At 60.0% G+C, this 24179-nt stretch overlaps 2 protein-coding genes across 14 annotated transcripts in view; both read right to left on the minus strand.

Moving 5' to 3' along the window:
• Positions 1-12151, minus strand: NKPD1 (NTPase KAP family P-loop domain containing 1). Of its 7 annotated transcripts, none has more exons than XM_077980308.1 (5): positions 12016-12151; positions 10239-10383; positions 9636-9798; positions 5362-5493; positions 1-3383 (listed from the first exon to the last, which is right to left on the minus strand). In XM_077980308.1, exons 3-5 carry the CDS (start codon positions 9724-9726, stop codon positions 1543-1545), a joined length of 2064 nt encoding a protein of 687 aa, XP_077836434.1. In that variant the 5' UTR covers positions 9727-9798; positions 10239-10383; positions 12016-12151; the 3' UTR covers positions 1-1542. The 7 variants fall into 7 exon arrangements, with proteins under 7 accessions (XP_077836434.1, XP_077836432.1, XP_077836433.1 ...); XM_077980306.1 differs by lacking the exon at positions 12016-12151 and adding an exon at positions 8244-8678 and having other exon boundaries at positions 10239-10877; XM_077980307.1 differs by lacking the exons at positions 10239-10383; positions 12016-12151 and adding exons at positions 8244-8678; positions 10494-10568.
• Positions 10607-24179, minus strand: part of TRAPPC6A (trafficking protein particle complex subunit 6A) — a 17995-nt gene continuing 4422 nt past the window's right edge. For 2 of the 7 annotated variants that reach the window (XM_077976458.1, XM_077976457.1), the window contains exons 2-5: positions 14434-14551; positions 13745-13828; positions 13499-13592; positions 12503-12814 (exon numbers count right to left, since the gene is read on the minus strand). In XM_077976458.1, the coding sequence (XP_077832584.1) occupies positions 13537-13592; positions 13745-13828; positions 14434-14551 (258 nt within the window). In that variant the 3' untranslated portion in view covers positions 12503-12814; positions 13499-13536. 7 annotated transcript variants of the gene reach the window in all.

Genomic DNA, 24179 nt, shown 5'->3' on the forward strand with positions numbered 1-24179 from the left:
TCCTGGTAACAGTGAAAATTTATTTTCAGCCTGGATTCCAGGTGGTAAGAAACAAAACCAGCTGAAACTGGCTTAGAGGAGGCTAAAGGGATATACTGACCCCAACCACACATCTACAGAAACAGACTTAACGGTGTCACAGGCCCCATGCCTCTCCCTCGGAGGCCAACTCTCCCTGACAGCTAGGAAACAGCTCCCAGGAGGTCCAGGTGTATCACCAGCTTAGCCAGGCCAGGAATGGGAAACAGCACCTCTGCCTGCTCAACTCAAGGGAAGATCCTGGAGGGCCACCACTGACCCGTATGCACCTGTGACAATTGCTGTGGCCAGAGGATTCTGGTGCTGCAGCCAGACCTGGATGCCATGCCCAGCCTTGGAGCTAAAGAACTGTGAGGTCAGTGACCCCAGTCCCATGGCCTGAGGGTGTGTGCCTTTGCAGAGCTCTCAGGTTCCTCGGGGACTGTCCCCTCTGCCAGCCTCAGGGCCCTGGCTCAGAAGCCACACCCTCAGCCTCATCCCAGGGTGTGTTCAGTGTTGGCCCTTGGAGTCCCTGCCAGCACACACTTGGAACTGGGTCAGGCACCCCAGGGCCTGAGCGTGTGGCTGAACATTTGACCAATGAGGAATCAGGAACTGCCCAGAGGAGTGACACCCACCCCAGCCCAGGGCGCTGTCCAGAGGAAAGGTGGGGAGCCCTAGTGTAACCCCCCTGGCTGGCTGTGGCTTGGGTCCTGTATGTCCCCATCTCTGCCCAACTTCCCTGTCCTCATCAAAGGGCTGATGCAGTGGCTTCAGTGTCAGTGACTAACCAGTGGTCCTTAGGTGGCCCTGGAGTGACTCGTAAGGCAGGTACCCTGTGGACAGTTATTTGAGGGAGGTTAGTGCCACCCACCCCAACTGGCTGAGGTGCCAGCGAGGTCTAATTAACCCATTACATTGAGAATGAGAGCCACCCTAGGGGTGGAGCAGCCTGCTGAGGTCACCGAGGTCACCCTCGGAAATGCCAGCTCCTGCCCTACTCACAGAGGGGCAGGCTAGGGCATGGGGACAAGGACTGGGATTCCCTGAGGCCTGGGCGCTCCATGTTGCCTGAGTCAACCCCGCCCATCCACCTGTCATCTCCCAGCTCTGCAGCCTCGTCCACCGCCCCCGCAGCCTCTCCTGCCACGGAGATGCCAGATGAGAAGGCCAGCATGGCGCAGAGGAAGTGGGCTTGACAGGATGGGGCAGGCCCTGTGGCAGGACGGGGCAGGCCTGGTCCCTGGTCGGATCAGGATGCAGAGAGCAACTCGGGGCTCTCAACACCTCCATTTATTGCACGTACATCCTGAGTTCCTCATTGGTCCTTATGTGCCTGCTCTCATGCTGCCACCGGCTCGCCGCCCCACTCCTGGAGGCTCTGTCCACGGCTCTGGCTTAGATTCACCTGGGGGTGTGGCCCTCACAGGGCTCATTGGGACCCTGGGTTCAGTCCAGCCGCCTATTCCCCCATCTAGGCAGATAGAGGAACTCTTGCCTCCTGCTGCCCGCCAAGTCCTCCATTCAAGGCCCACCTGGGCTGGATTGCCCTGGACGGAAGAGCGCGCAGGCCACCGGCCATAGCTTGCCCCTGTGGGTCAAGTCCCCAGCGTGGTGGCCTTCGCTAGCTTGCCCTGCGGCACGGCCCGACGGAGGCGCCCTGGAGGTGCTGTTGGTCCGGTGGGCAGCGTGGGGGGCATCGCGGGCAGGGGACTTGGGCGGGCTGGGCGGCTTGAGCGCGCTGACGGCTCGGATGAGACCCATGCGCCGGCGGATTGAGTGGTCCAGGTTGACCGTGCAGCGCAGCAGGCTCTGCGCCTCGGCCACGGTGAAGGGGAAGTCGGCGCCCAGGAAGCGCTCGAAGAGCTCAGGGTCGCCGTCCAGGTCGAGTACGTTCTGCAACGCCTTGGTCATAGTGTGCAGCTCGCGGCTGTTGTCGCGGAACACGTCCCAGAGGCGCGCGCGGCCCTCAGGCGCGCCCCCCGTCTGCTGCCGGTCCTCCAGGCACTGCAGCGCCCAGCTCAGGCGGCACGGCCACTGGTTGGCGAGCACCACCCACGCCACCGCCTGGCGCGGCGTGGGGCCCCCGAAGTCCCCCTGCTGCTGCTGCTGCAGCAGGCGCACGGTGATGGGCACAGTGTTGACGATGCGCCGCATGGACACCACGTTGTCGGGCACGTACTCGTAGAGGCAGTCGCGCTCGTCGTGAAGGCAAAAGAGAGCCTCCTGGATGCGCCGCGCAGCCTCGGCGTCGATGCGGCTCTGCCCGCGCTCCGCCCCCGCCTGCGTCTGCGTCTGCACCGCCAGCAGCTGCGCGCTCTCGCCCCTGGCGTCCCCGGGCAGCCACGGCTTGCGCGTGATCTCGCGGTACAACAGGTCGTCGCGGCTCTGCACCGCATCGTGCAGGAACTGCAGCTTGGTGCGGCGGCCCATGATGGGCACAGAGAAGGGCAGCGTGACCGTGCGGTTGAGGAAGAGGTAGCCGTTGTCGGCCGTGCCCTTCATGTTGCCTGCGCTCTCCAGGCACGCGGCCAGGATGCTGGGGTCCACGACCAGGATGAAGATGAAGGGCGCGTGGCTGTCGGACAGCAGCGTGTTGATGGCGTTGAGCAGGCCCACCACACGGTCCGGGTAGCACGTGTCCAGCCCGGTGACCTCCAGCACCACGCGCAGCCGGCGCCGCTGGTAGACCTCCAGGAAGCACAGGAAGTCGGTGAGCAGCTCCACCTCCTTCTTCACCTCGCACATGAAGCCCAGCTGGCTGCCGAACTTTTCGCGCGACACCAGCCGCTCGATCTTCTTGCGCTGGCTTACGAACAGGTGCTTGCCCACCGAGTACACGGCCATGAGCAGCCCCGAGCCCGACAGTGTGGTGGCCGCGCCGCCGAACGCCTTGAGCAGGCTGCCGTTCGGGCTGCCGTGGCCCAGTGCGTGGCCGCCCAGCGACAGGTAGAGCAGCCCCACGCCCAGGCCCAGCGCCGCCAGCAGCCCCAGCAGCCCCAGGCACACGCGGCGCCGGCAGTGCCACTCGCTCTGGCAGCAGTCCTGCCTGGTGGCCGGCTTGTTGCCCAGCACCGAGTACACGCTGAAGGGCAGCGCGCCGTAGTGGTGGCGGATGCCCTCGCACAACGTGGTCACCAGGCCGGCCCACAGCTTGTCGGTGCCCTCATACTGCCAGGCGCTAAAGCGGATGAAAAGAAACTGCACGTTCCTGCGCCGCAGGTGCACCTCGGTGATGATGGGCTGCAGGAACACCAGGTACCACAGCAGCTGCGGGACGCCCCAGCCGCTGACGGCGCGCGGCCGCCACTGCACGTGCTGCAGCTCCTCCCTCTCACGCTGCGCCGCCTCCTGCTGCATCAGCGCTGCGGGAAGGGAGCCCGGGAGCCGCGTGAGCCGCACACCCGCCGGGGTGGGCGGGGTCTAGTACGGGCCGGGCGGAGCGCGCCTGGAGAGGCGAGGGGCGCCCAGCAGAGGCGAGGGACTGGAAGGGAGCCGCGGCCTCTCCTTAAAGAGTTGGAAGCCGGTGCACAAGCGGGGGAGTGGAGAGGCCTGGAGCCGGGCTTGGACCGGAAGCGGTCTGTAGGCCAGGCTGGGGGTCGGGATGGTTAGAGGTAGAGCCGGCAGAGGAGAGATGATGGGAGGGGGCAAAAAGAGACACGAGGAAGACCCTGGGCTGGGTAAGGGGCTGGAGGCGGGTCGAGGTGTGGAGGGCACTGGGAAGGTTCTGAGAGTGGACCAGGGGAGAAGTGGTCGGTGTAAGGGATGAATGAATGAGATGCTGAGGACGAGCTATGCTAGGCAGCAGGATACAGCCTTGGTCTTATCTTCCAGACTTACTGCTCCTCCTGCAGGAAGCCCTCCCTGATCCCAGGCTGGGTTGAAGGCCCTCAGCCATTCCCACTCTGGGTCATCACTATCTGAAAACAAGTCCCTCTCCCTGCTGGACTGTGAGCAAGAAGGGCAGGGTCCTGCCTGTCTTGGTCACCACTGTGTCCCCTGGGCACCAGAAGGTGCTTGCGGAATGCCTGAACAATGGATCATGAGAAATCTGAGGTCACGGAGTGAATGAGCAGGAATGTCTATGGCCCCCAGCAGGAGTAGGGACTCTCTGTTCCTTATATCCCCATCTTTTCTCTTCCCGGGACCCTGTGACAACATGGGGCAGGACAGTGAGTGCTCAGTGGACAGTCAGTACAGGAACGAAAGGCTGTTGGGCCTGCACCAGGGCTGGGCACACGGAGGAGGAACATCAGTCCCAGCCCCTCTCGCCGCACATGGGGCTGAGGTCTGAGCTCCAGCAGGGCTTGATCCACATCAAAGCTACTGGGGAGGCCGGGCACGGTGACTCATGCCTGTGATCTCAGCACTTTTTGGGAGGCTGAGGTGGGCAGATCACATGAGGTCAGGAGTTCAAGACCAGCATGGCCAATACAGTGAAACCCCATCACTACTAAAAATATAAAAATTAGCCAGGCTTGGTGGCGGACACCTGTAGTCCCAGCTACTCGGGAGGCTGAGGCAGGAGAATCGCTTGAACCCGGGAGGTGGAGGCTGCACTGAGCCAAGATTATACCACTGCACTCCAGCCTGGGCGACAGAGTGAGACGTGTAATCCCAGCACTTTGGGAGGCTGAGATGGGTAGATCACGAGGCCAAGAGATCGAGACCATCTGGCCAACATGGTAAAACCCTGTCTCTACTAAAAATACAAAAAATTAGCCGGGCATGGTGGTGTGTGCCTGTAATCCCAGCTACTTGAGAGGCTGAGGCAGGAAAGTCGCTTGAACCCGGGAGGTGGAGGTTGTGGTGAGCCAAGATCGCACCATTGTACTCCAGCCTGGCGACAGAGCAAGATTCTGTCAAAAAAAAAAAAAAAAAAAAATAGCTGCTGGGGAACCTGGCAGGTTCTGTTCATGTCTTCAATTATCATCTATATGTCAGGTGCCTTGTGACCACCAAGCCCTAAGAGGTGGGTCTGGGTAGCACAGAGGCCAGTAGGGGCTTGGCAGGAGCCTGCAGCCTCAATAAAGAGCCTGGGCTTTCTGCCTTGGGTACTGGGGAACATGGAAGGCACAAGCACGGGAAGGACAGGGCCAGATCTGTCCTTCAGAGAGTCCTTGGAGTGGATCTGGTGGCGGAAGCAGGGAAGGGTACGACTTTGGGGCAGCCAGGAGGCCAGAGAAGCAAGAGCTCAGGGTAGAGGTGTGGGCTTGCGGGGGGCCTGGACTGGGGCAGGCTGACTGCAGGAGGTGGGGGATCTGGGGGAAGCCTGGAGCTGGGCGGGGACCAGAGGCCCTGTTTCTCATCCTCCCCGAAACACACACACACACAGCTCCTCACCCGTGATCTTGTCCAGCATCATGTGCAGGCGGCAGCCGAAAGGGGCGTAGAAACCCACAGTCACAGGGACCGGCACATGGCAGAGTGTCTTGGCCAGGCAGCTGCAGTAGACGTCATCCTCTGTCAGGATGTCTGGTGGTTGGGGGTGGGGACACTGAGTCAGGGCCGCTGGCCAGGCACCACCCTCCTCCCATCTGCCCTCCATGGCCCCCACTGTCAGCCCCTCCCTGGCACCCTGTGCCAAGGGGACTCAGGTCAAATCCTACAGTGGAGGTTTCCATGGCCATCAGTGACCCCCACCTCCAGGGCGAGCTGTGCCCCTTTGGGTCCCACCAGGCTGAGGCTGGGAGGCTGGAATCCCCCCAGCCACACACCAGAGGCTGAGGCTGCGGGAAGTAAGCTTTTCTGGCCCCAGGTCACCAGGCTTGCTTGGTCACTAAGCCCGTGATTCCCCCAGGAAAATCCCAAAGGCCTTTCTTTGGGATACGAGGCCCTCGGATGCTGAGACACCACTTTCCACCATCAGCAGCACTCCAGGCCACTCCTGCCTGTTCTGCTGGGCCGGCCAGAGCATGGAGAGGCCCTGGACCGCAGGCTCCTCCCACCTTCCTGTCCATCATGCCAGCAAGTCACTAATCCCACCTGAGCCCAGGCTTCGGGGAGAGATGACCAGACTGGAGCTCCAGTCCCGGCCCCACCGCTTTTCTCTGCAGACCCCAGGGAGAGCCACCTCTGAGAGGCTCAGTTCCCTCTGAAGAGTGGGGCAGCAGAGACACTGGGGAGCAGGAATGCCAAAGGGACTGGCCAGCGCTGGGCCCTTGGTCAATGTCATGGTCTCCAGTGGCCATTTATGGCCCTGGCCACCAGGCACTGGCACTACAGCATCCACTCTGCAGAGGACACCCTGTCCCCGACTGAGGGTTGCTTCTCAGACCTGGAAATGGGGTATCAAAAAGGCAGGGTTCAGTCTTGCGGGGGCACGTGGGGCCAGCCTTGTGATGCACAGTGCGGGTAACACAGCCACTTTCAGAGAGGCCTGATGGGCTGCAGGAAATGGGCCACGCCTAGCAGCAAAGCCAGGTGGCCAGGAAGCAGGCTCAGGAGTAGGTCTACTGCGGTGTGGGCCAGGTGGGTCTAATTCCAACTCTGCCAGATCACTGGGTGGCTCCACCTCATCCACCCTCTATTTCCCTGTGTGTGAAATAGACATCATAGCCCCGAGGCTCTGGTGACAGGGCTGTGCCCGACCTAGAGTCCTGCTGAGTCCCTGTTGCTCTACTTTCAATCCAGACCTAGAAACCCAGCCGTGTCCCCACCTCTGCTGCTACCGCCCTGGCCAGGCTGCCAGCACCTCTCGCCTGGATTCTTGCAATCTCCTGCTCCCTGGGCCACCTGCTTCCGTCCTCCTCCCACAGCCCATTCTCCTGGAGATCCTGTCAGCTCATGTCCATCCTCGGCTCCAAAGCCTCCTGTGGCTCCTGCCTCCTTTAGGGCAAAAGCCGACGTGCTGGCTTCTTGCTGGCCCGGGAACACACCTCCCCAGGGCCTCTGCTCTAACACTGCCTTAATGAGGCCCAGCCTGACGACCCTATTTAATCTGGAAACCCTGACATCCCCCATCTCCTCTCCCTGCTTTATTTTTCCCTAGTGTGGTTGTTACTGAGTGGCGTACTTTTAGAGGCAAGGTCTTGCTCTGTCACCCAGGCTGGAAGTGCAGTGGCACAATTATAGGTCATTGCAGCCTCGAACTCTGGGGCTCAAGGGATCCTGCTGCTTCAGCCTCCCATATGGCTGGGACCACAAGCATGCACCACCATGCTGGGCTAATTTTTATTTTACCTTTTGTAGATACAGGGCCTAACTACGCTGCCCAGGCTGGTCTGAACTCCTGGCCTCAAGCGATCCTCCTGCCTCAGCCTTCCAAACTACTGGGATTACAGGCATGAGCCAGTGCGCCCAGCCACACTTGTTTTTTTTTTTTTTTTTTTTTTTTTTTTGAGACAGTCTCACTCTGTTGCCCAGGCTGGAGTGCAGTGGTGTGATCTCGGCTCATTGCAACCTCCACCTCCCAGGTTCAAATGATTCTTATGCCTCAGCCTCCTGAGTAACTGGGATTATAGGTGCTGGCCACCATGCCTGGCTAATTTTTGTACTTTTAGTAGAGATGGGGTTGCACCATGTTGGCCAGGCTGGTCTCAAACCCCTGACCTCAAGTGATCCACCAGCTTCGGCCTCCCAAAGTGCTGGGATTACAGGCGTGGGCCACTGCACCCAGCCTCCCAGCCACACTTCTAAATTTCCTTGTTTCCTGTACCTGCCCCTGGCTGCAATACATGACGACAGAGATGTCTGTTGATCCTGCTCCCCACTGTGCCCCCAGAACGGCCTGGCACGCTCATGGAGTGAATGAGGGAGGGAGGGAGCAAGCAAGTGGGTCCTCCCATTGCTGACCTTTGCTCTCCGTTCCCCAGGCCACTCCCTAGCTCTGTCTCCCCCAAGCCAGAGCCGGCCAACAACTCAGGGCTCACCCTCCCTGCCCCATGTACCCTGTAGCCTGCTGGGCCAGAGGAAGGGGCTGAGAAGAGACCAGAGAACAGCCAGGGTGTTGGCAGAGGGAAAGGGGGAAGGAGAGGGAGGACTTCACTGCCTGGCCCAGGATGGCGGCACCAGGGCAGGCCTGGCCTGGAAGCCTTGGACCCCAACAGGCAAAGCAGAGGCAGCCAGCCTGAGCCCCGGTGCCAGGGACGCACCCCTCCTGGATAGGGACCAGGGTGTGGATGAAGAGGTCAGGCGCAAGATGCTAGGCAGGGAGCAAGGGGAGCAGGCGGGAAGTGAGGCGGCAGGAGCAGGGACAGAGCCCCCGAGAAGGCCAGGGTGAGCACCGGGGCTGTAGGTGAAGGAGCCACAGGCCGCTGGGGCGGGCAGAGGCCGGGCATCAGTGGGCTCGCTGGGCTCCAGGAAGATGCCAGCCGCGGAAGATAGGGCTGGGCCACTGCTGGCCATGGCCGGTGCCGTGGTGGGTAAGGGGGGCGCCTGAAGGGTGCCGGCTGGTTCCCTGGGGACGGTGGAGGTTGCAGGCAGCCCCTTCTGGGCTTCGTGAATGGGGCAGAGCCGCTGCCGAAGGGGGCTGGGAGGTGGGGGCTGGGGCTGGGGCTGCCGCTGCTGTTGCAGGACGGAGGCCGGGAGGCCCCGGCGCCAGCCACTGCCACCCACTCGGTGGCTGTGGTAGGCCAGCTGCCAGTGTGACTGGGGGGAAGGTCGACAGGGCCCGTGGGCTCGGAGGGCTGCTGAGTCCTGGCGCCACTGATGACAGCATCCTGGAAGGAAGGAAGTGGGGGTGACTGGGCCTGTGTCCCCAACCTCCGGGGGCACCGGCACAAGCCAGATCAAGTCTTCAGGTAGAACCTGGGGGCCGGAGTGTTCTTGGGAGCCCCAGAAACCCCTCAAAAAGTCAGATCGTATGCGGGGGAGGTATGGACAGGGGAGGGACCCGGGGTCTGTGCTGTCCCACAGCGGGGGAGCGGGGAAGGCGCAGGGCTTGGACTTCAGCTGGGGGCAGAGAGAGGACGCCTGAGGCTGGGGCTTCAGTGGAGGCTGGTGCCGGCCACAGCAGATTCCTGGATTCCTGGGGGGTGCCCTGAGTGCAGGGGTCAGGGAAACTGAGAGGATCCATTGGGAGCTGGCCCTGGCTGGCCCAGGGAGGCCGGAGTGATGGGTGGTTGTGTGGAGAGGGGTAGGCCAGGGATTTGGAGGGGGGTGGACCTTGTCCCCAGCTCGGGCCAGGGTGGCAGGAAGGGTGGTGACCTGGGAAGCTCCGGCCCTCACCCTGGCCCTGAGGAGGCTGAATCAGCCCCCATGGGAGGGCACTGCCCTCTGCCCCCACTAAACAAGAGCCCCGTGGTCACCACCAGAAACTGGGCCCAGCCTCATTCAGACATGTTCACTGTGTGGGGCTCCCTCTCCTACCCCTTACTCCCAGCACACTGTTCCCCTCCAGGCTGGGGGCCGTCCACACAGGCCTGGGGGTTTGGAGAGGGGAAAGGGCAGGCCAGGTGGCCCCGGCTTCCATCTCCAGCCCAGGCTCCTATCTTCAGGCCCCCCGGCCCTGTGGTCCTAGTCCTGGGTCCTGGCCCTGCTGCTATGCAGATGCCTCTTGGGGGAGTGCAGGTGACTTTTCTCTCCTGTGGACGCGGCTCCCCTTCTGTTCCTTCATTCACTCTGGCTCCCCCACAGGCCTCTGCTGGCCATCACCCACCCCCAAACTGAACCCGTACCTTTTTGGTGCCCCAACTCTGGGTCCCAGAAGTAGTGCCCGTTGGGGCTCTGGGCGTCCTTGGCAAAGTGGACTTTGTAATGCTTGTGCATGGCAGCCGGGCAGCCGGGCAGCTGGGTACCTCTTCCTGGGGCAGGAGGGGGCGCACAGGCTCAGCGTAGCCTCTGGGTCATGAACAGCACAGAGCTAAGGTCAGGGGCCCTGCCCTGCCCAAGAGCTCGGACAGGGGAGAGGCCAAGTCCCATATGCTGGGTTCCTAAGTCACTTGGGAGGAGGGGGCAGAGGTGGCCTTCAGGGTACAGTGAGGGGCAGGATGAAGAGGGATGGCCAGAGGAGGGAACGGAGAACTGCTGGGGGTGGCTAGGGGCTAATTTGAGGTTGCGTGTCGGGAAGCCTCTGGTAGTTTCTAAGAGGCTAGGACATTGGGGAATGCTGAGCAGATGTGGGCTGGGGAAATAGGGGGTCCGGTGTGGTGGCTGAGTGACAAAAGCGGTCATTAAGGTGTGGGGTGCTGTGGGAGGCTGGCACGCTTTGGAAGGACATGGAGCTAGTGAGCTGAGCTGGGGAGCAGCTGAGACGCAGGGTGAAAGTCAGAGCTGAGTACCTGTGGGGATTGAATGATACGATGGAGGGGGAATTGTGAGGGAGCAATGAAATCACGGTGGTCCAATTTGGGGAGAGGCTCAGCAAACAAGATGAGTGTACCGCGTTTCAAACGTGAAGAGCCGAAAGCAGGATGGGGAAGGATGCTGTGTAGGGGACAGGGATGGGGAAAGGCTGAGGGGCAGAGGAAACTGGGGTGCTGACGGTTGGGAGCCTGTCCACCACTCCCCACCCCCAGTCCCGGGTCCACTCGTACCTGACGGCGGCCTCACGGCCCCAGCTGCCTGCCCTGCGAACTGCTGCCGCGCCAGCCCGGACTGTCAGCACAGGCCCATCCTGATGGAGGCCCCAGCCCAGCGCCCGCCCGACCGGTTTGCCCGCCTGTCCCCGCCCCTTCCCCAGCGCCTGCCTGTCCCAGTGCTCTCTGCTCTTGAGGACTGGACTCAGTCTTGTGTCCCCGGCCCTGGTAAGGAATGGAGATGCATCCCACAGCGCTGCCTAAGTCTCCTCAAGACAGCCACGGGCCCGGGCACTTCTGCTGGTGGTGGGGGGGGTGGACAAGGAGCTGGGATGCCAGCTCCTCCGTGGCCCAGCTATGTGACCTTGGGCAGGTGACTTCACTCTCCGAGCCTCGGCTTCCTCATTGCTGAGTGGGCACCTGCCTCTCATGGTTGCCGTGAGGGAGGCACGGGGTGGGAGTCCCCTCAGTCCAGGGCCTGGCGCGCCTGACTCGGGGCTATGCTGACCCATTCACCTGGTGCTGCTCTAAATGGACGTCCATAGGACGAAGGCAACAGCACACACATCAAGGCTGGCTGCACCCTAGCTCCATCTTCCTCTCCACCACCCAGGGGGCCAGGTGTGATGCCCGCTTCACAGATGAGGACACTGAGGCCCAGAGAAGTGAAGTCCTCTGCCCCAGGGCAACAGAGGCAGAGCAGGGATTTGAAAGCAGACAGTGATTGCTACTCCCAGGCTTGCCAAGGCTCTGTCTCCTGCCTTCGAGGGCCAGCACTCAGTGACTGTCTCCCCACAGATGCCCTCTGAGGGGTGAAGGCTGGGGAGAGGCTGGGCAGGAGACGCCCTGGAGGCCCCTCAGCCCTCTGGGGCCCTGGCTCCCTGTGGCTGCTGGCGTGACGGGGTCAACAGTTGCTTCCCTAACAGACGGGGTGCTCTGATGGGGATGGGGGAGGCAGCCCCAGAACAGTGCCCAGGACAAGATAAAGGGAGCGCACCTGGCCCTGGGTTCTGCCCAGGTAACCAAACACTGCTCCCCACGGCCAGAGCCAGGGCCCTTCCTGCTACCTGGGACCCGCTCTGTTTCCCCCCCCCGACCCTTCAAGCCGGTTGCTCTGGGAAGGTTCCTCCCTGGCCCATCAGGGAGGCGGGGCTGCCATCTGAGCGTGGGCATGTCTGCAGTGGACCTCCGTGCTAAGCCCCCACACCCCTGGCCGGAACATGAAGCGTGGCTCAACGTAAACGAGACATCTCCGCAGGATGAGGTTGCCCCGGGCTGGGAGCATAGCAGCCAGGAGGCTGCTGGACACTAGGGGGAGCAGGTGTTTGGGGAGCGGGCCAGGCAGGGGCAGCACGGCAGAGGCAGACACAGGACAGCTACACTCAGCCAGGTGGGCTGGGAAGAGGTGACCCAGGCAGTGACTGACGGGGTGACTGGACCCCACTCTACAGGGAGTTTCTTTAGCAAGGGACCCCTTTCTCATCCCATTTGGGTCTCAACCCCCAGCCTTGGTTGGCGGCTGTGAGGCTGGGGCACTTACCCACATCAGGCAGCGGATGGCGAAGCCCAGGAGTCCCCAGATGCTACAGATACGAGCAGGGTGGAAGGGGGCAGCGTAAGGGCCACTCTGCCCATGGACGGGCAGCAGGAGTGCGTAGGGGCCACGCGTGTCCATGGGGGTGTCTGGCCTCCCCCTACCCCATGCATCCCCAGCCCTGGCAGCCCCAGCCTGCCCCGGCCTACGCTCCGGGCACTCCCAGCTCTGCTCCCCAGGAAGACGCTCCATTCCGTGCAGATCGCCGGGCAGAGGGCAGCCCCAGACTTGTTGACTCGGCAGAGATGCCAGCGAGGCCGCCCATGCCGGGGGCCAGCATCCCTCTGCCAGGAGCACAGGGAGGGAGGGAGCAGAGGGGGACCTGGCAGGGGAGGGAGGATCTGAGGGGCATGGGAGCCAGAGAGGGTGCCCACTCCCCTGCAGGACCTGTGACAGTTGCTCCACAGATCCTCCCCTGCTGCTGTGAGTCAGATTCCACACACACAGCCTTTATTGAACAGCCTCTGGGCAGTGGGCAGGCAGGAATCCCACCCCAGTCCTGACCGCAGCTGGGACCCCTTTGCCTCCTGTGACACCCCCACCTCGCTTTGATACCCACTTCCTGAGTAAATGTGAACCCTAGGGCCCGGGATCCCCAGCACTAGCCCCAACACCACCCCCAAATGCAGCGGCCTGGGGCCCAATGCAGCCGCCGTCTCCTGAGGCCGGTGAGACTGGGGGCAGTAGTGCAGCTCGGCGGGTGCGGGGCAGGCTTAGGATTTCGGAATCAGCACCTGGAACTTACCTGGAAGAGAAGGCCTGGCTTAGGCTTGAGGATGGGATGGGAGAGAGGCAGAGGGCACCTAGACAGCTCTTAGGTGCTCACCCCTGTCCTGCACTAACACCCCAGTGGCTAGGTTGGGCTGTTTCCTCCCGCCCACGTGGCCGCATCCCTGGGCTGTGTGAGTAACCAGGGGCATGAGGGCCACGAATGTGGCCCCAGAGAGGCGCCCGGCACAGGCTTCTGTGGTATGCATTGCTCGGTCCTACCCCACGGGAGCCCTGGGGCCCCCCTACGAGTGGGCCTGGGGAACCAGCAGAGGGAAAATAACTGAAGGTTGGGGAGGTGGTGGGACAGGCTGTCCCCAGGCAGGAATGGGGTTCCAGCTGGTCTGACAGAGGACACCTAGTCAGGCAGGCTGCAAGTTCCTTGGAGCCTGCCATCCCCCGCATCGAAGGATCAGCAAGGATGATCCCACCTGGGATCCCATGCTGGGAAAAGATGTTCAAAACAGCCAGACAGTTCTCTCTGCAGGGCTAGTGACGTCATAGAGCCAGGGGCAGATGGGCCTGCACAGGCTGTGTGGCTGTGCAGGTGACTTAAACCTGGGCCTGCCTCCCAGGCACCCACACAGGAGTGGGGCTGGAACTCTGAAGGCCTCAGCAACTCAAGGGATGAGAAGAATCCCCCCACCCCGCCATGACTCACAGACGGGCAGGGCTGCCACGGAGGCGGTGACCACACTCTCAATGCCCAGGGTACAGAGGGCGCCGCGCAGGAGGCCGCAGGTGAAGGCCAGGAACTGGGGAGGGGACACAGACAAGCATGGGAAGAGAGGGGAGGCTGGCACCGAGGTCTGGGGCACTCCTTAGGCCTGGGGAGAGGCCTGACATGGGGTAGAGGCTGGGTAACAGGAGGAAGGGAGGTGTGGACAAGGCCCCAGCTCCCCCATACCTTGGGCGCTTCCTCCAGATACTGCAGGCCAGAGGCCATCGGAAGGAGGAGGGGGAAGCTGTTGTCTTGCAGGACGTAGGTCCCCTGGGGGAGAGGAGAGGCCGGTGGGTGGGGGCGGGGCCTGCACATTTGAAGCGCAGGGAGGGGAAGCGGGAACCCAGGTCCTAGATTGGGCTGAGGTTGGGAAGTCCCCCTCCCTGAGAACCACTGGAGTCATGGCCTTGGCCTCCAGTGCTCCAGTAGGGCCCAGGGCTTCCAAACTCGGACTGGGTGCCCGTGCCCTGGGGAGTGTGGGTCCTGCCCTCATCTCCCAGGGTCGTGCAGAAAAGCTGGGGACCCAGCCCAGGAAGCTGCAGAGGGGCAGGCACAGCCTGGGTGTTCACTGGGGGACTGGACCAGCTTGGGACAAGCAGCATCGCACTGGGGGGAGGGCAGGCAGCCAGCAGGGGCTTTCTGCCCATGCGTGGCTCACTCCTGGTAGGCTGGGGAAGTTCTGGAAACACCCGCTATGCCCCAGTGCAGCCTCCTGGCTTCCCTTAGAGGATCAGACAGAGCAAGAGCTGCAGCCACCTGTGGGAAGGCTCTGGGCGGGTCCCGGCAGCCGCTGCTCTGGCGCCGGGGCTTCCCCTCCCACTCTCCTGGTCTCGCCCTCGGGAGGGAGCCGGACCGGCGGGCTGGGGCGCTCCCACCTGGTGATTGGTGCGCAGGCTGTCCATCTGTTTCTGGAACACGGCCACCCACAGGTCTTTGCACAAGAACTTGAGGACATCCAGCTCCTCCCTGAAGGCCAGCGTCTCCCGGGGCAGTCTGGTGGGGCAGTGCCACGCTGAGGCCGTGGGGCCAGGCCAGGAACAGGGAAGAAGCCAGGCCCATCTCCCACAGGGAGCAATGCAACCTCCCCGCCCAGGGCCTGCCCACCCCTGCCAGCTAGGCTTGGGGAGAGCAGGGGGCGCCGTGCTCACCTCTCGCCTAGAGCCTGGCCCACGCGGAACCCCATACTCTCCAGGACCGACAGGCTCATCTTCTGTCCCTAGAAGACCGGGGAGAGACGCTCAGGAGCCCTTGGCCACCTCGAACCTGGGGCCACCCGGGGGGCACCTGCCAGGAGACCCGAAGACCGATTTGCCAGTGCCCATCAGTTCAGGGGTGAGCAGGGAGAGGCTCTGGCACAGCCTGGCCAGGGCAGGGGCAGGCCTCTAGGGCGCCAGGGCTCCCTCACCCACCTCTGCAGACCTCGCAGGCTCTCTGGATCCCCAGATCATCAGCCCCCAAGAACCAGCTCCTCCTTCCCCCAGGAACAATGGGGGTCTTCCCCAGGTTCCTCGCCCCCTGCATGACTCTTCCCGGTAACACCGGTCACGCGCCGCACATGCTTTCAGCACGAACCCTCACAATGCCCTGGGAAGTGGGACCTGCGACTCCACCAAGAGGCTCCAGGTGACCTGCCCAAGGGCTGGAGGCTGGGCCACAGGAAAAGGAGCTGTGGAAGTCAACCATGATCATCATGCCTTATAATATTGGCCAAGATCCCTGAGGGTACATGTGGAAGCTCGGAACAGGCAGATCTTTCTTTGGGTGCTGGGGAAGGACAGTGGCAGCCATGTAGTGTCTGGAGGGTAGGCCAGGGTCCACACAGGAGGGACTGTGCTGGCAGAGGCAGGCCCCAGGCAGGAGGGCTGCACTCGGCGTCTGTCCACGTGCCTGTGTGTGTGGAGGGCATGGCTGCAAGAGATGAGGTGTTCATGGATTTTTTTTTTAAGAGATGTTGTCTCGCTTGGTTGCCAGGTTGGAATGCAGTAGCCTGATCTCAACTCACTGCAACTTCCGACTCCTGGGTTCTAGCAATTCTCCTGCCTCAGCCTCCTGAGTAGCTGGGACTACAGACGCCCACCACCACGCCCGACTAATTTTTTGTATTTCAGTAGAGAAGGCGTTTCACTGTGTTGCCCAGGCTGGTCTCGAACTTCTGAACTAAGGCAATCCACCCACCTCGGCCTCCCAAAGTGCTGGGATTACAGGTGTGAGCCACTGCCCCTGGCAATTTTTCTTTTTTGGAGACAGAGTCTCACTGTTGCCCAGGCTAGAGTGCAGTGGTACACTGTTGGCTCACTGCAACCTCCGCCTCCCGTGTTCAAGCAATTCTCCTGCCTCAGCCTCCAGAGTAGCTGGGATTACAGGTGTGTGTGTGCCACCACACCTGGCTAATTTTTGTATTTTTGGTAGATATGGGGCTTCACCATGTTGGCCAGGCTGGTCTCAAACTCCTAGCCTCAAGTGATTTGCCCGCCTTGGCCTCCCAAAGTGCTGGGATTACAGGCAAGAGCCACTGCACCTGGCCATGGATTTTTTTTTTTTTTTTTTTTTTTTTACTCTGGTACTTTGCTGCAAGCAGAGGAAGTGGGGGGCCCAGACTGGGGGCACACCAGAAACCCCAGGATGGCTTGGGCGTGAGATGCCAGGTTTCTCAGAGAAAGCCTGGCAGAGCAGAAGTGGGGGAACAGAGGAGAGGCTGGTGTGTAGCCCTGAGCTGAAGGAAGCTCACCCTCCTGCTGGTTGCTCTCAGGAGCCTGCAGTCACCTGGCCTGAGCCCTGCAGCCCTCCCTCTCCTGCCCTCGACCCCCACTGTCACTGGGGAATGGCAGCTACGGCCTCCTCCCTCCAGGGCTGCACCATCAATGCGGCCATCCGAATGGGGATGGGAATTCTCTGCTTGGCTCCAGTCCTGGAGAGGGTGTCCCAGCCTGGAGAGGGTATCCGAGGAAGGCTTCTTGCAGCCTGCTGGCCCAGCTGCCTCCATCCCTCCTTCACCCGCTCCACCCACTCAGGACACTTGCTTTCCTTGGTCGGGAAGGCTCAGACTTCTGGGCCTTTGTACTGACTTCCTTCCCTCCCTCCCTCCCTCCCTCCCAGTTTGCGTCCCCAGCACTGCCCACTGCACACTGTCACTGGATGAGGACACAGCTCTGTGAAGGTGGGGACCCAGGCTGATCAATTCACATCCGGCCTTTGGCAGCCAACACAGGGCTTGGCACGTGGGTGGTGCTTAAAAGACTGGCTGATGAGACAACGTGCATCAACAAAGGACACAGTAAGTCCTCACCTAATGCTGTCAACGGGCTCTGGGAAACTACGGCTTTAAGCAAAATGACACATGATGAAACCAATTTCACACAGGTTAATTAACATAAACAAGAGCGAAGTTCCAATGCCATGTTTCTGGTACAAAAACATCACCAAACTTCTAAATAAGAATGAAAACGTAATATTAAACACTGAAATAAATGTGAGCTACACATACATTTGAGAAAGATTAGGCCGGGCGCAGTGGGTCACTCCTGTAATCCTAGCACTTTGGGAGGCCGAGGCAGGGGGATCACCTGAGGTCAGGAGTGCAAGACCAGCCTGGCCAACACGGCAAAGCCCTGTCTCTACTAAAAATACAAAAATTAGCTGGGCATGGTGGCAGGCACCTGTAATCCCAGCTACTTGGGAGGCTGAGGCAGGAGAATTGCTTGAACCCGGGAGACGGAGGTGTCAGTGAGCCAAGATCATCCCACTGCACTCCAGTCTGGGCAACAAAAGTGAGACTCTGTCTCAAAAAAATAAATAAATAAATAAAGATTAAAACAAGTAAGATAGGCTGGGCACGGTGGCTCATGCCTGCAATCCTAGCACTTTGTGGGTCACTTCAGCCTGAGTTTTGTTTTGTTTTTTTTTTTTTGAGACGGGGTCTCCCTCTGTCACCCAGGCTGGAGTGCAGTGGCGCGATCTCAGTTCACTGCAAGCTCTACCTCCCAGGTTCAAGTCATTCTCTTGCCTCAGCCTCCTGAGTAGCTGGGACCACAGGCGCCCGCCACCAAGCCCGGCTAAGTTTTTTGTATTTTTAGTAGAGACAGGGTTTTACCTTGTTTGCCAGGATGGCCTCCATCTCCTGACCTCGTGATCCACCCGCCTCGACCTCTCAAAGTGCTGGGATTACAGGCGTGGGCCACCACGCCCAGCTGAGCCCAGGAATTCGAGTCTAGCCTTGGCGACATGGTGAAACCCCTTCTCTACAAGAAATACAAAAGTTAGCTGTGCGTGGTGGCGGGCACATGTGTCCCAGCTACTTGGGAAGCTGAGGCAGGAGGATCCTATACGCCAGCCCAGGCAACAGAGCAAGACCCTGTCTTAAAAAATAAATAAAAAACAAAAAACCAGGAAGACATTTACTCACTTCCTCCAGCTCAGGGTCCTGGGGGGCTAGAGCCTGTCCCAGCAGGGCCAAAAGCAGGAATGGACCCTGGACAGGATGCCATCCCATCACAGGGCGCACACGGGTCCGTATCACTCACGCTGGGCCCATGGAGACCCGGGAGCTCACCTAGCAGACACACCCCAAGGATGCACAAGGAAAGGAGTGCCCAGAGGAACCTGCACCAGCACAGGGAGAACCTGCAACCACCACCCAGACAGTGGTCCCGGGAATCAGTATTTTTTCCTCATCAATGTCACAACACAACGTTATTCCAGGACCGGCATACTGTGCGGCAGGCGTTTTCTACAGTCCTCTTGTTTTACCTTTCCAGCCTCACAGGTGGCTGTATTTCCAGATGGAAACTGGGGCTCCGAGGTTAAGAATCCGTCCAAGGCACCCTCAGCACAGGGCTGTCTTTCACACCCCAGCAGGTCCACATAGGAGGGTGGGTGGGGTGACAGCCATGGCTGTTGAGGGCCTCATGGAAGTGGGGTGCGCTCGGAATGGGGGAGGCGCTGAGCTGAGGTCGCCCATATCTGAAGCTAAGGTGCCCCTTCCTCTGCCTGGCCCCTTGCCAGGCCTTGTCCTCCTGGGTGACAACGACACGGCTTCCTGTTGCACTGGCTCCCTCTGGTGTCACCACCTGCTTTCCTCTGGTGTCCTTAGGCACAGCAGGGCCGGCCACACAGCAGAGGCTCAGGGAAGGGGCCGATGACTGCAGGAGAAGGGCAGGTGTGTGAGACAGACAGGGTGGGAAGAGACCCCTGCCTGTGGGTCCTTCATAGCAGCACTACCAGCAGTGCAGGTGCAGAACCACCGCCCGGGGCCAGATCCACCCCAGCACTTACCACCTGTGGGACCTGGGCCAGCACTTACCATGTGTGCGACCTGGGCCAGTGGTTGAATGTCTGTGCCTCAGTTTCCTCATGTAAAAAGGAGGGTCATTTTGTCTGTTTGTTTTTGAGACAGGGTCTCATTCTGTCACCCAGGCTGCAGTGCAATGGCACGATCTTGGCTCACTGCAGCCTCTACCTCCTGGGTTCAGGTGGTCCTCCTACCTCCGCCTCCCAAGTAGCTGGGACTACAGGTGTGAACCACCACGTCTGGCCCAAAGGAGGGGAATATTAATGGCAGCTACCTCCGGGATCCTCACCAGGAGTAAGGGTTGGTAAAGGCAACCTGAGTACTTCAAGGCAGCTCTGGGAGCCTTACTTATTGTCATTCACAGCCTCCATGTCTGTCAAACGAGGAGACGGCCCCAGCCAATGACGGATGAAGCCCTTGGCTGGAGGAAAACCCCAGGAAGGAAGGGGGTCTGTTCTGTGGGCTCCTGTAGCCAGCACCTAGAACAGCCTGGTGGCTGCGGCTCCTGTGTCACCTCCTCCTGCAGCGCAGCTCCTGGAGGTAGGGCCCAGGCTCCACTCTGACAGAACACATCTGTGTCCCTGCGCATAAGGGCACCTTCATGTCCCTCTTTCGTTCATGCCACAAACATTTCTTGGTGTCCTCCAGGAGCTCACCTACCGTGCCTGGTGGGGTTGACAGGTGCCCAGATGATGCCAACTGACAATCTAGGAAGGGCTGGGAGACTGAGTGCAAGGGGCCCGGGCAGTGCCGTGCAGAGCCTGCCCTCCGGGGGGGGCCAGAGGGGGCAGGCATTCCAAGCAAAGGGCATGTGCCAAGGCAGGGGTGAGAAGCGGGAAGGGAAGGGGCCCTCAGAGTGGGCTACAGAGAGGGCATTTTCCCCTGCAGGCAAGTGCAGCCAACCCGAGGGTCAACGCAGCCCACGCTGCCTGAATGTCGGCCACAGTGGGCCACAGGCTCAGTCCCTGCCCTGCTGGAGCTGGCGTTTTACCCGGGGAGTGGGCAGAGATGCAACAGCCAGCTTCACTATGCTCACAGCCACTGCCAAGAGGGAGGCAGGGCGTTCTATGAGGGTGCACGTCCATCCCTAGGAAGCACCCCGACTGTGCTGAGCCTGAGGGAAGAGGAAGAGTTCAGCAGCCAGAGTGGGCTGTGAAGGCACACCAGGCCCAAGTCACAGCCATGACGGCAGCCCCCAGAAAGGTGAGTCGGGGTAGAGAGTCAGTGGGGTCCATCAGCCAGGCCAGGAGCGTGGAGTCTGAAGGGGTTCCAGCAAGTTCAGCTTTTCCCTTCAAGAACTTCACACTGCCTGGGTTTGAATCTCGGCCCTGCCACTCACTGGCTGTGTGACCCTGGGCAGATTATCCAACCATCCCATGCCTCAGTCTCCCCACATGTGCCACAGGGCTAATGGCAGTGCCTGCTCACAGTGGCGGTGTGACTGGCAGGTGGCAATGGCTGGATACGCAGCTGTGTGACTGCTGGCCCCACTGTACCCAGCCCTCAACAGGGGCCATTCAGATCCCTGCTGAACTGAAAAGGGATGTGGGGAATCACGGCAAAAGGGAGGGGCCGAGGAGGAGCAGGAAGGGAGAAGCCTCCACCCACCTCATCACAGGGAGACTAGGTGGCGTCCATGCCCGTGTCACTGCAAAAGCTCTTCAGAGATCAGGGGTTTATCTTTTTTAAAAACAGAAGGGGCTGGGCGTGGGGGCTCTTGCCTGTAATCCCAGCACTTTGGGAGGCCAAGGCGGGAGGATCACTTGAGGTTAGGAGTTTGAGACCAGCCTGGCCAACATAGCAAAACTCTGTCTCTACTAAAAATACAAAAATTAGCTGGGCGTGGTGGCGTACACCTGTAATCCCAGCTATTCAGGAGGCTGAGCCACCAGGATCGCTTGAACCCGGGAGGCAGAGGTTTCAGTGAGCTGAGATCACGCCACTGCATTCCAGCCTGGGTGACAGAGCAAGACTCAGTCTCAAACAAAACAAAACAAAACAAAAACCAAAAACAAAACAGAAGAGCTGGCCAGACAGAGACTCTCCCATTCATATGAATCTGCCAGAGCCCAGCCCAGAGCCGGTGCATTTCTGGGGCTCCCCACGCCTGCCTCTGCTGAGTTTACACACAGACCGGATGAAAGGAAAGGCAGAAAGGAAGTCTTATCAGTATCGGTGCTAATGACATCCACCACACAGGAAGGATCAATCAGACACAAAGCAGAGTTCCTGGAAATGAACAAATATGGTGGCCAAAATCAACACTTTTTAACAAGGGAATTGAATTGCAGAGAAACCTGTAAGACAGATAACACCTCCCAGCAAGAAGAAAAACAGGAGGGAGGAAAAAATGAGAGAAAAGCTACAAGATGCTTGGAAGAGTTGCAGGAAGTCTAATCTTCCCTGCGGTGCCTACAGGACATACAGGGAACAATGCAGAAGAAATCATCAGAGATCACAGGAGAAAAATGTCCTGAGCTAAACGAAGATCCACATGTCCAGACTGAAGCCGAGGGGTGAGCTCTAGGGAGGATGAATGGAAAATGCAAACCAAAGCCTCTTCAGACACTTGGGAACAGAGAACATTCTGCCCTGAAGTGGGAGGGAGGCGGGTGAGGGCCATGTGCTCCGCCCCTTCCTGTCTCTGTGTCTGCCCTACCCCTCCATTGTTTTTTAGGCACCTGCTAGCTCCTGGGCAGAGGCTGACCCTGTTCAACGCCCACCTGCAGAGCCACTCTGTGCCATGCCCAGGGGTGTGGTGGGGAACCCAGGGAAGGAGCAGCCCTGGTTAAGAAAAGCACAGAGAGAGAAATGCTGGCACATGGATGGGTGAGTGAGGGGTGGTGCGAGAAGCCTGCAGGACTTCCCCGCTGTCGCCCTCAACTCTCCTCCCTCATCCAGCAAGGCGCCCTGAGCAAGTCCAGATCCTGCCTCTGCCCACTCAGAACTCCCCATCCTGTCCCCTGGCCCGGCCCAGAAGGTTCGCCCAACACAGCCTCTGCCCTGAGCTCCTGCAGCAGCGGGGCCCTTCCCAGGCCAATCTCCATCCAGTCCATTCCTGTGGCCAGGAAGGCATTTCTAGAATGTAAATCTGAGCCAGGTGCACCTCAGTTTAAACCCTGCTATGGTTCCCACTGCCTTCGGGATGGAACCCCAGATCCCAGAAGGGCCTCGCTGGGGCTCCCAGCCTCAGATGCTCAGAGCGGCATTCCAGGGAGGGACCTACCTATCTGACAGCTGCTCCGCCCGTCCCACACCCTCCTCAGATAAGGGGCTGCCCAAGTGCACTCTCGAGGCATGGTGGATGGAGGCCTGGCCCAGCAGGGCTGTTCTCGGGGTGCCTCGGGCCTGGTCTCAGACAGTGGGTGACAGCGCCTTAGCTCTTTACTACATGCACTCAGAGGAATCCTCTCTTTGCCCAAGGCTTCCCTTATCTTCAAAGCATCTGAGGTAGAAAAGCCACAGCCGCTTCCTCCAAGGGCTTCTCCTGCTTAGAGAACAAAGGCCTTCCTGGCCCCTCTGGCCGGTCCTCCAGTTCACAACCTGTGACAGCCCAGGAGAACGGCCACAAATAACCACCGTACCAGGCAGGATAGGAGGTCACAAAAGCCCTACACACTGGCTATGGCTCCTGGGCACCTGTGCCGTGGGGACAGAGATGAAGAAGCCACCATCCCTGTCCTCAAGGAGCTCTGGAGCTGGTGGGAAAGGCAGGCCTGCACTACCCAGAAGCCCTGAGGCCAGAAGCCTGAGTTCTAACTTTGCCTTTGAGTCTTGCTGAACGGCCTCGGGAAGCCCCTTCTTCTCCCAAGCATGGGTCCCTCCTCTGTGAATCGGGAGGGCTGTCCTGAGGACTAAATGCAGTCAGCACTGTGCAAGTACAGATGCCCTCAGGAAACGGGAGGCCTGTCTGGTTCAGAGGAACCCTTTTGGGCCAAAGAGAAGGAATGGAGAGAGGAGGTGGGGCCAATAAAGAGAAAGGACTGAGGAAATGAAGCCGTTTCTCATGACAGGCCCCCTGAAAAACAGGGCTCCCCAGGAGGAAGGAGTGCGGGGAAACGCTGCAGTTCTTGCCCCTGGCTGCACCGAGAGCCACCTGGGAGCTTTCTGAGGCCTGACACTCAGGCCTCACCCCAGTCGGGTTTGTCGGAGTCTCTGGTGTGGGACTCCAGCATCAGAATGTACTGGCAGCTGGGTAGGGAACCCCTGCCCAAGATCCCAGGCACATTCATGTGCTCTAAAAGGCAGAGCTGAGTAAGCCAGTTTCCCACACTCGCTTGACCACAGAAACCCATTAAAATCCCTCCCAGGGCAAATACTAGGAAATGCAAGTGAGAGTTTACAGCACAGGCTTTGGAAGTGGGAGGCCTGGTTGCGCTCCTGACTCTGCCACTTGAGAGCATGGAACTCCGTTCATCAAAGCCTCCGCCGCCTCATCTATAAACCAGGGAGGACCATGCCAACCTCTCTGGATCATCAGAAGATCAAATGAAATCAAAAGTGAGAAGCCATGAGTGCGCACAGGAAGCACTCATATTGGGGGAGGGAGGGAGCAGCTAGCACTGCTCATAAACCAAATGAATCCCAGTTCCCACCCATCCCCACCCACCACGACACAGGCTCTGCATTCACCTCCTCAACAAGTCCACGCTGAGGACCCACTAAGAGCCAGGGCATATAGTGGTCATCAATACACACCCAGGCCCATCCCACACAAAGTACACTCCGGCAGGGGGAGATGCATGTGAATCAAAGGATCATACAGATACACAATTCAGATGCATCCTGGCAGGGCATGGTGGCTCACACCTGTAAACCAGGTGTGAGTTTTTGGGAGGCTGAGGCCGGAGGATCGCTTGAGCCCAGGAGTTCAAGGGCAGCCTGGGCAACATTGTGAGAACCCATCTCTACAAAAAATTAAAAAATTAGCAGAGGCCGGGCACGGTGGTGGCTCAAGCCTGTAATCCCAGCACTTTGGGAGGCTGAGACGGGTAGATCACGAGATCAGGAGATCGAGACCATCCTGGCTAACCCGGTGAAACCCCGTCTCTACTAAAAAATATAAACAACTAGCTGGGGGCGAGGTGGCGGGCGCCTGTAGTCCCAGCTACTCCGGAGGCTGAGGCAGAAGAATGGTGTAAACCCGGGAGGCGGAGCTTGCAGTGAGCTGAGATCCGGTCACTGCATTCCAGCCTGGGCAACAGAGCGAGACTCCGTCTCAAAAAAAAAAAAAAAAAAAAATTAGCAGGGCATGGTAGTGTGCACTCCTAGCTACTCAGGAGGCTGAGGTGGGAGGATCTCTTGAGCCCAGGAGTGTGAGGCTACAGTGAACTA

Source organism: Macaca mulatta, chromosome 19 (genome assembly GCF_049350105.2).
Source record: "Macaca mulatta isolate MMU2019108-1 chromosome 19, T2T-MMU8v2.0, whole genome shotgun sequence".
Taxonomy (NCBI): domain Eukaryota; kingdom Metazoa; phylum Chordata; class Mammalia; order Primates; family Cercopithecidae; genus Macaca; species Macaca mulatta.

Bases quoted from the DNA above. Each gene is read 5' to 3' on its own strand.
- NKPD1 (XM_077980306.1), bottom strand. From the start codon at position 9,726: ATGCACAAGCATTACAAAGTCCACTTTGCCAAGGACGCCCAGAGCCCC. The intron at 8,679-9,635 runs GTACGGGTTCAG...CCTTCCTTCCAG, and splicing joins AGAGTTGGGGCACCAAAAAG to GATGCTGTCATCAGTGGCGC. The intron at 5,494-8,243 runs GTGCTCACCCTG...CCCAACCACCAG, and splicing joins CTCCTTCACCTACAGCCCCG to ACATCCTGACAGAGGATGAC.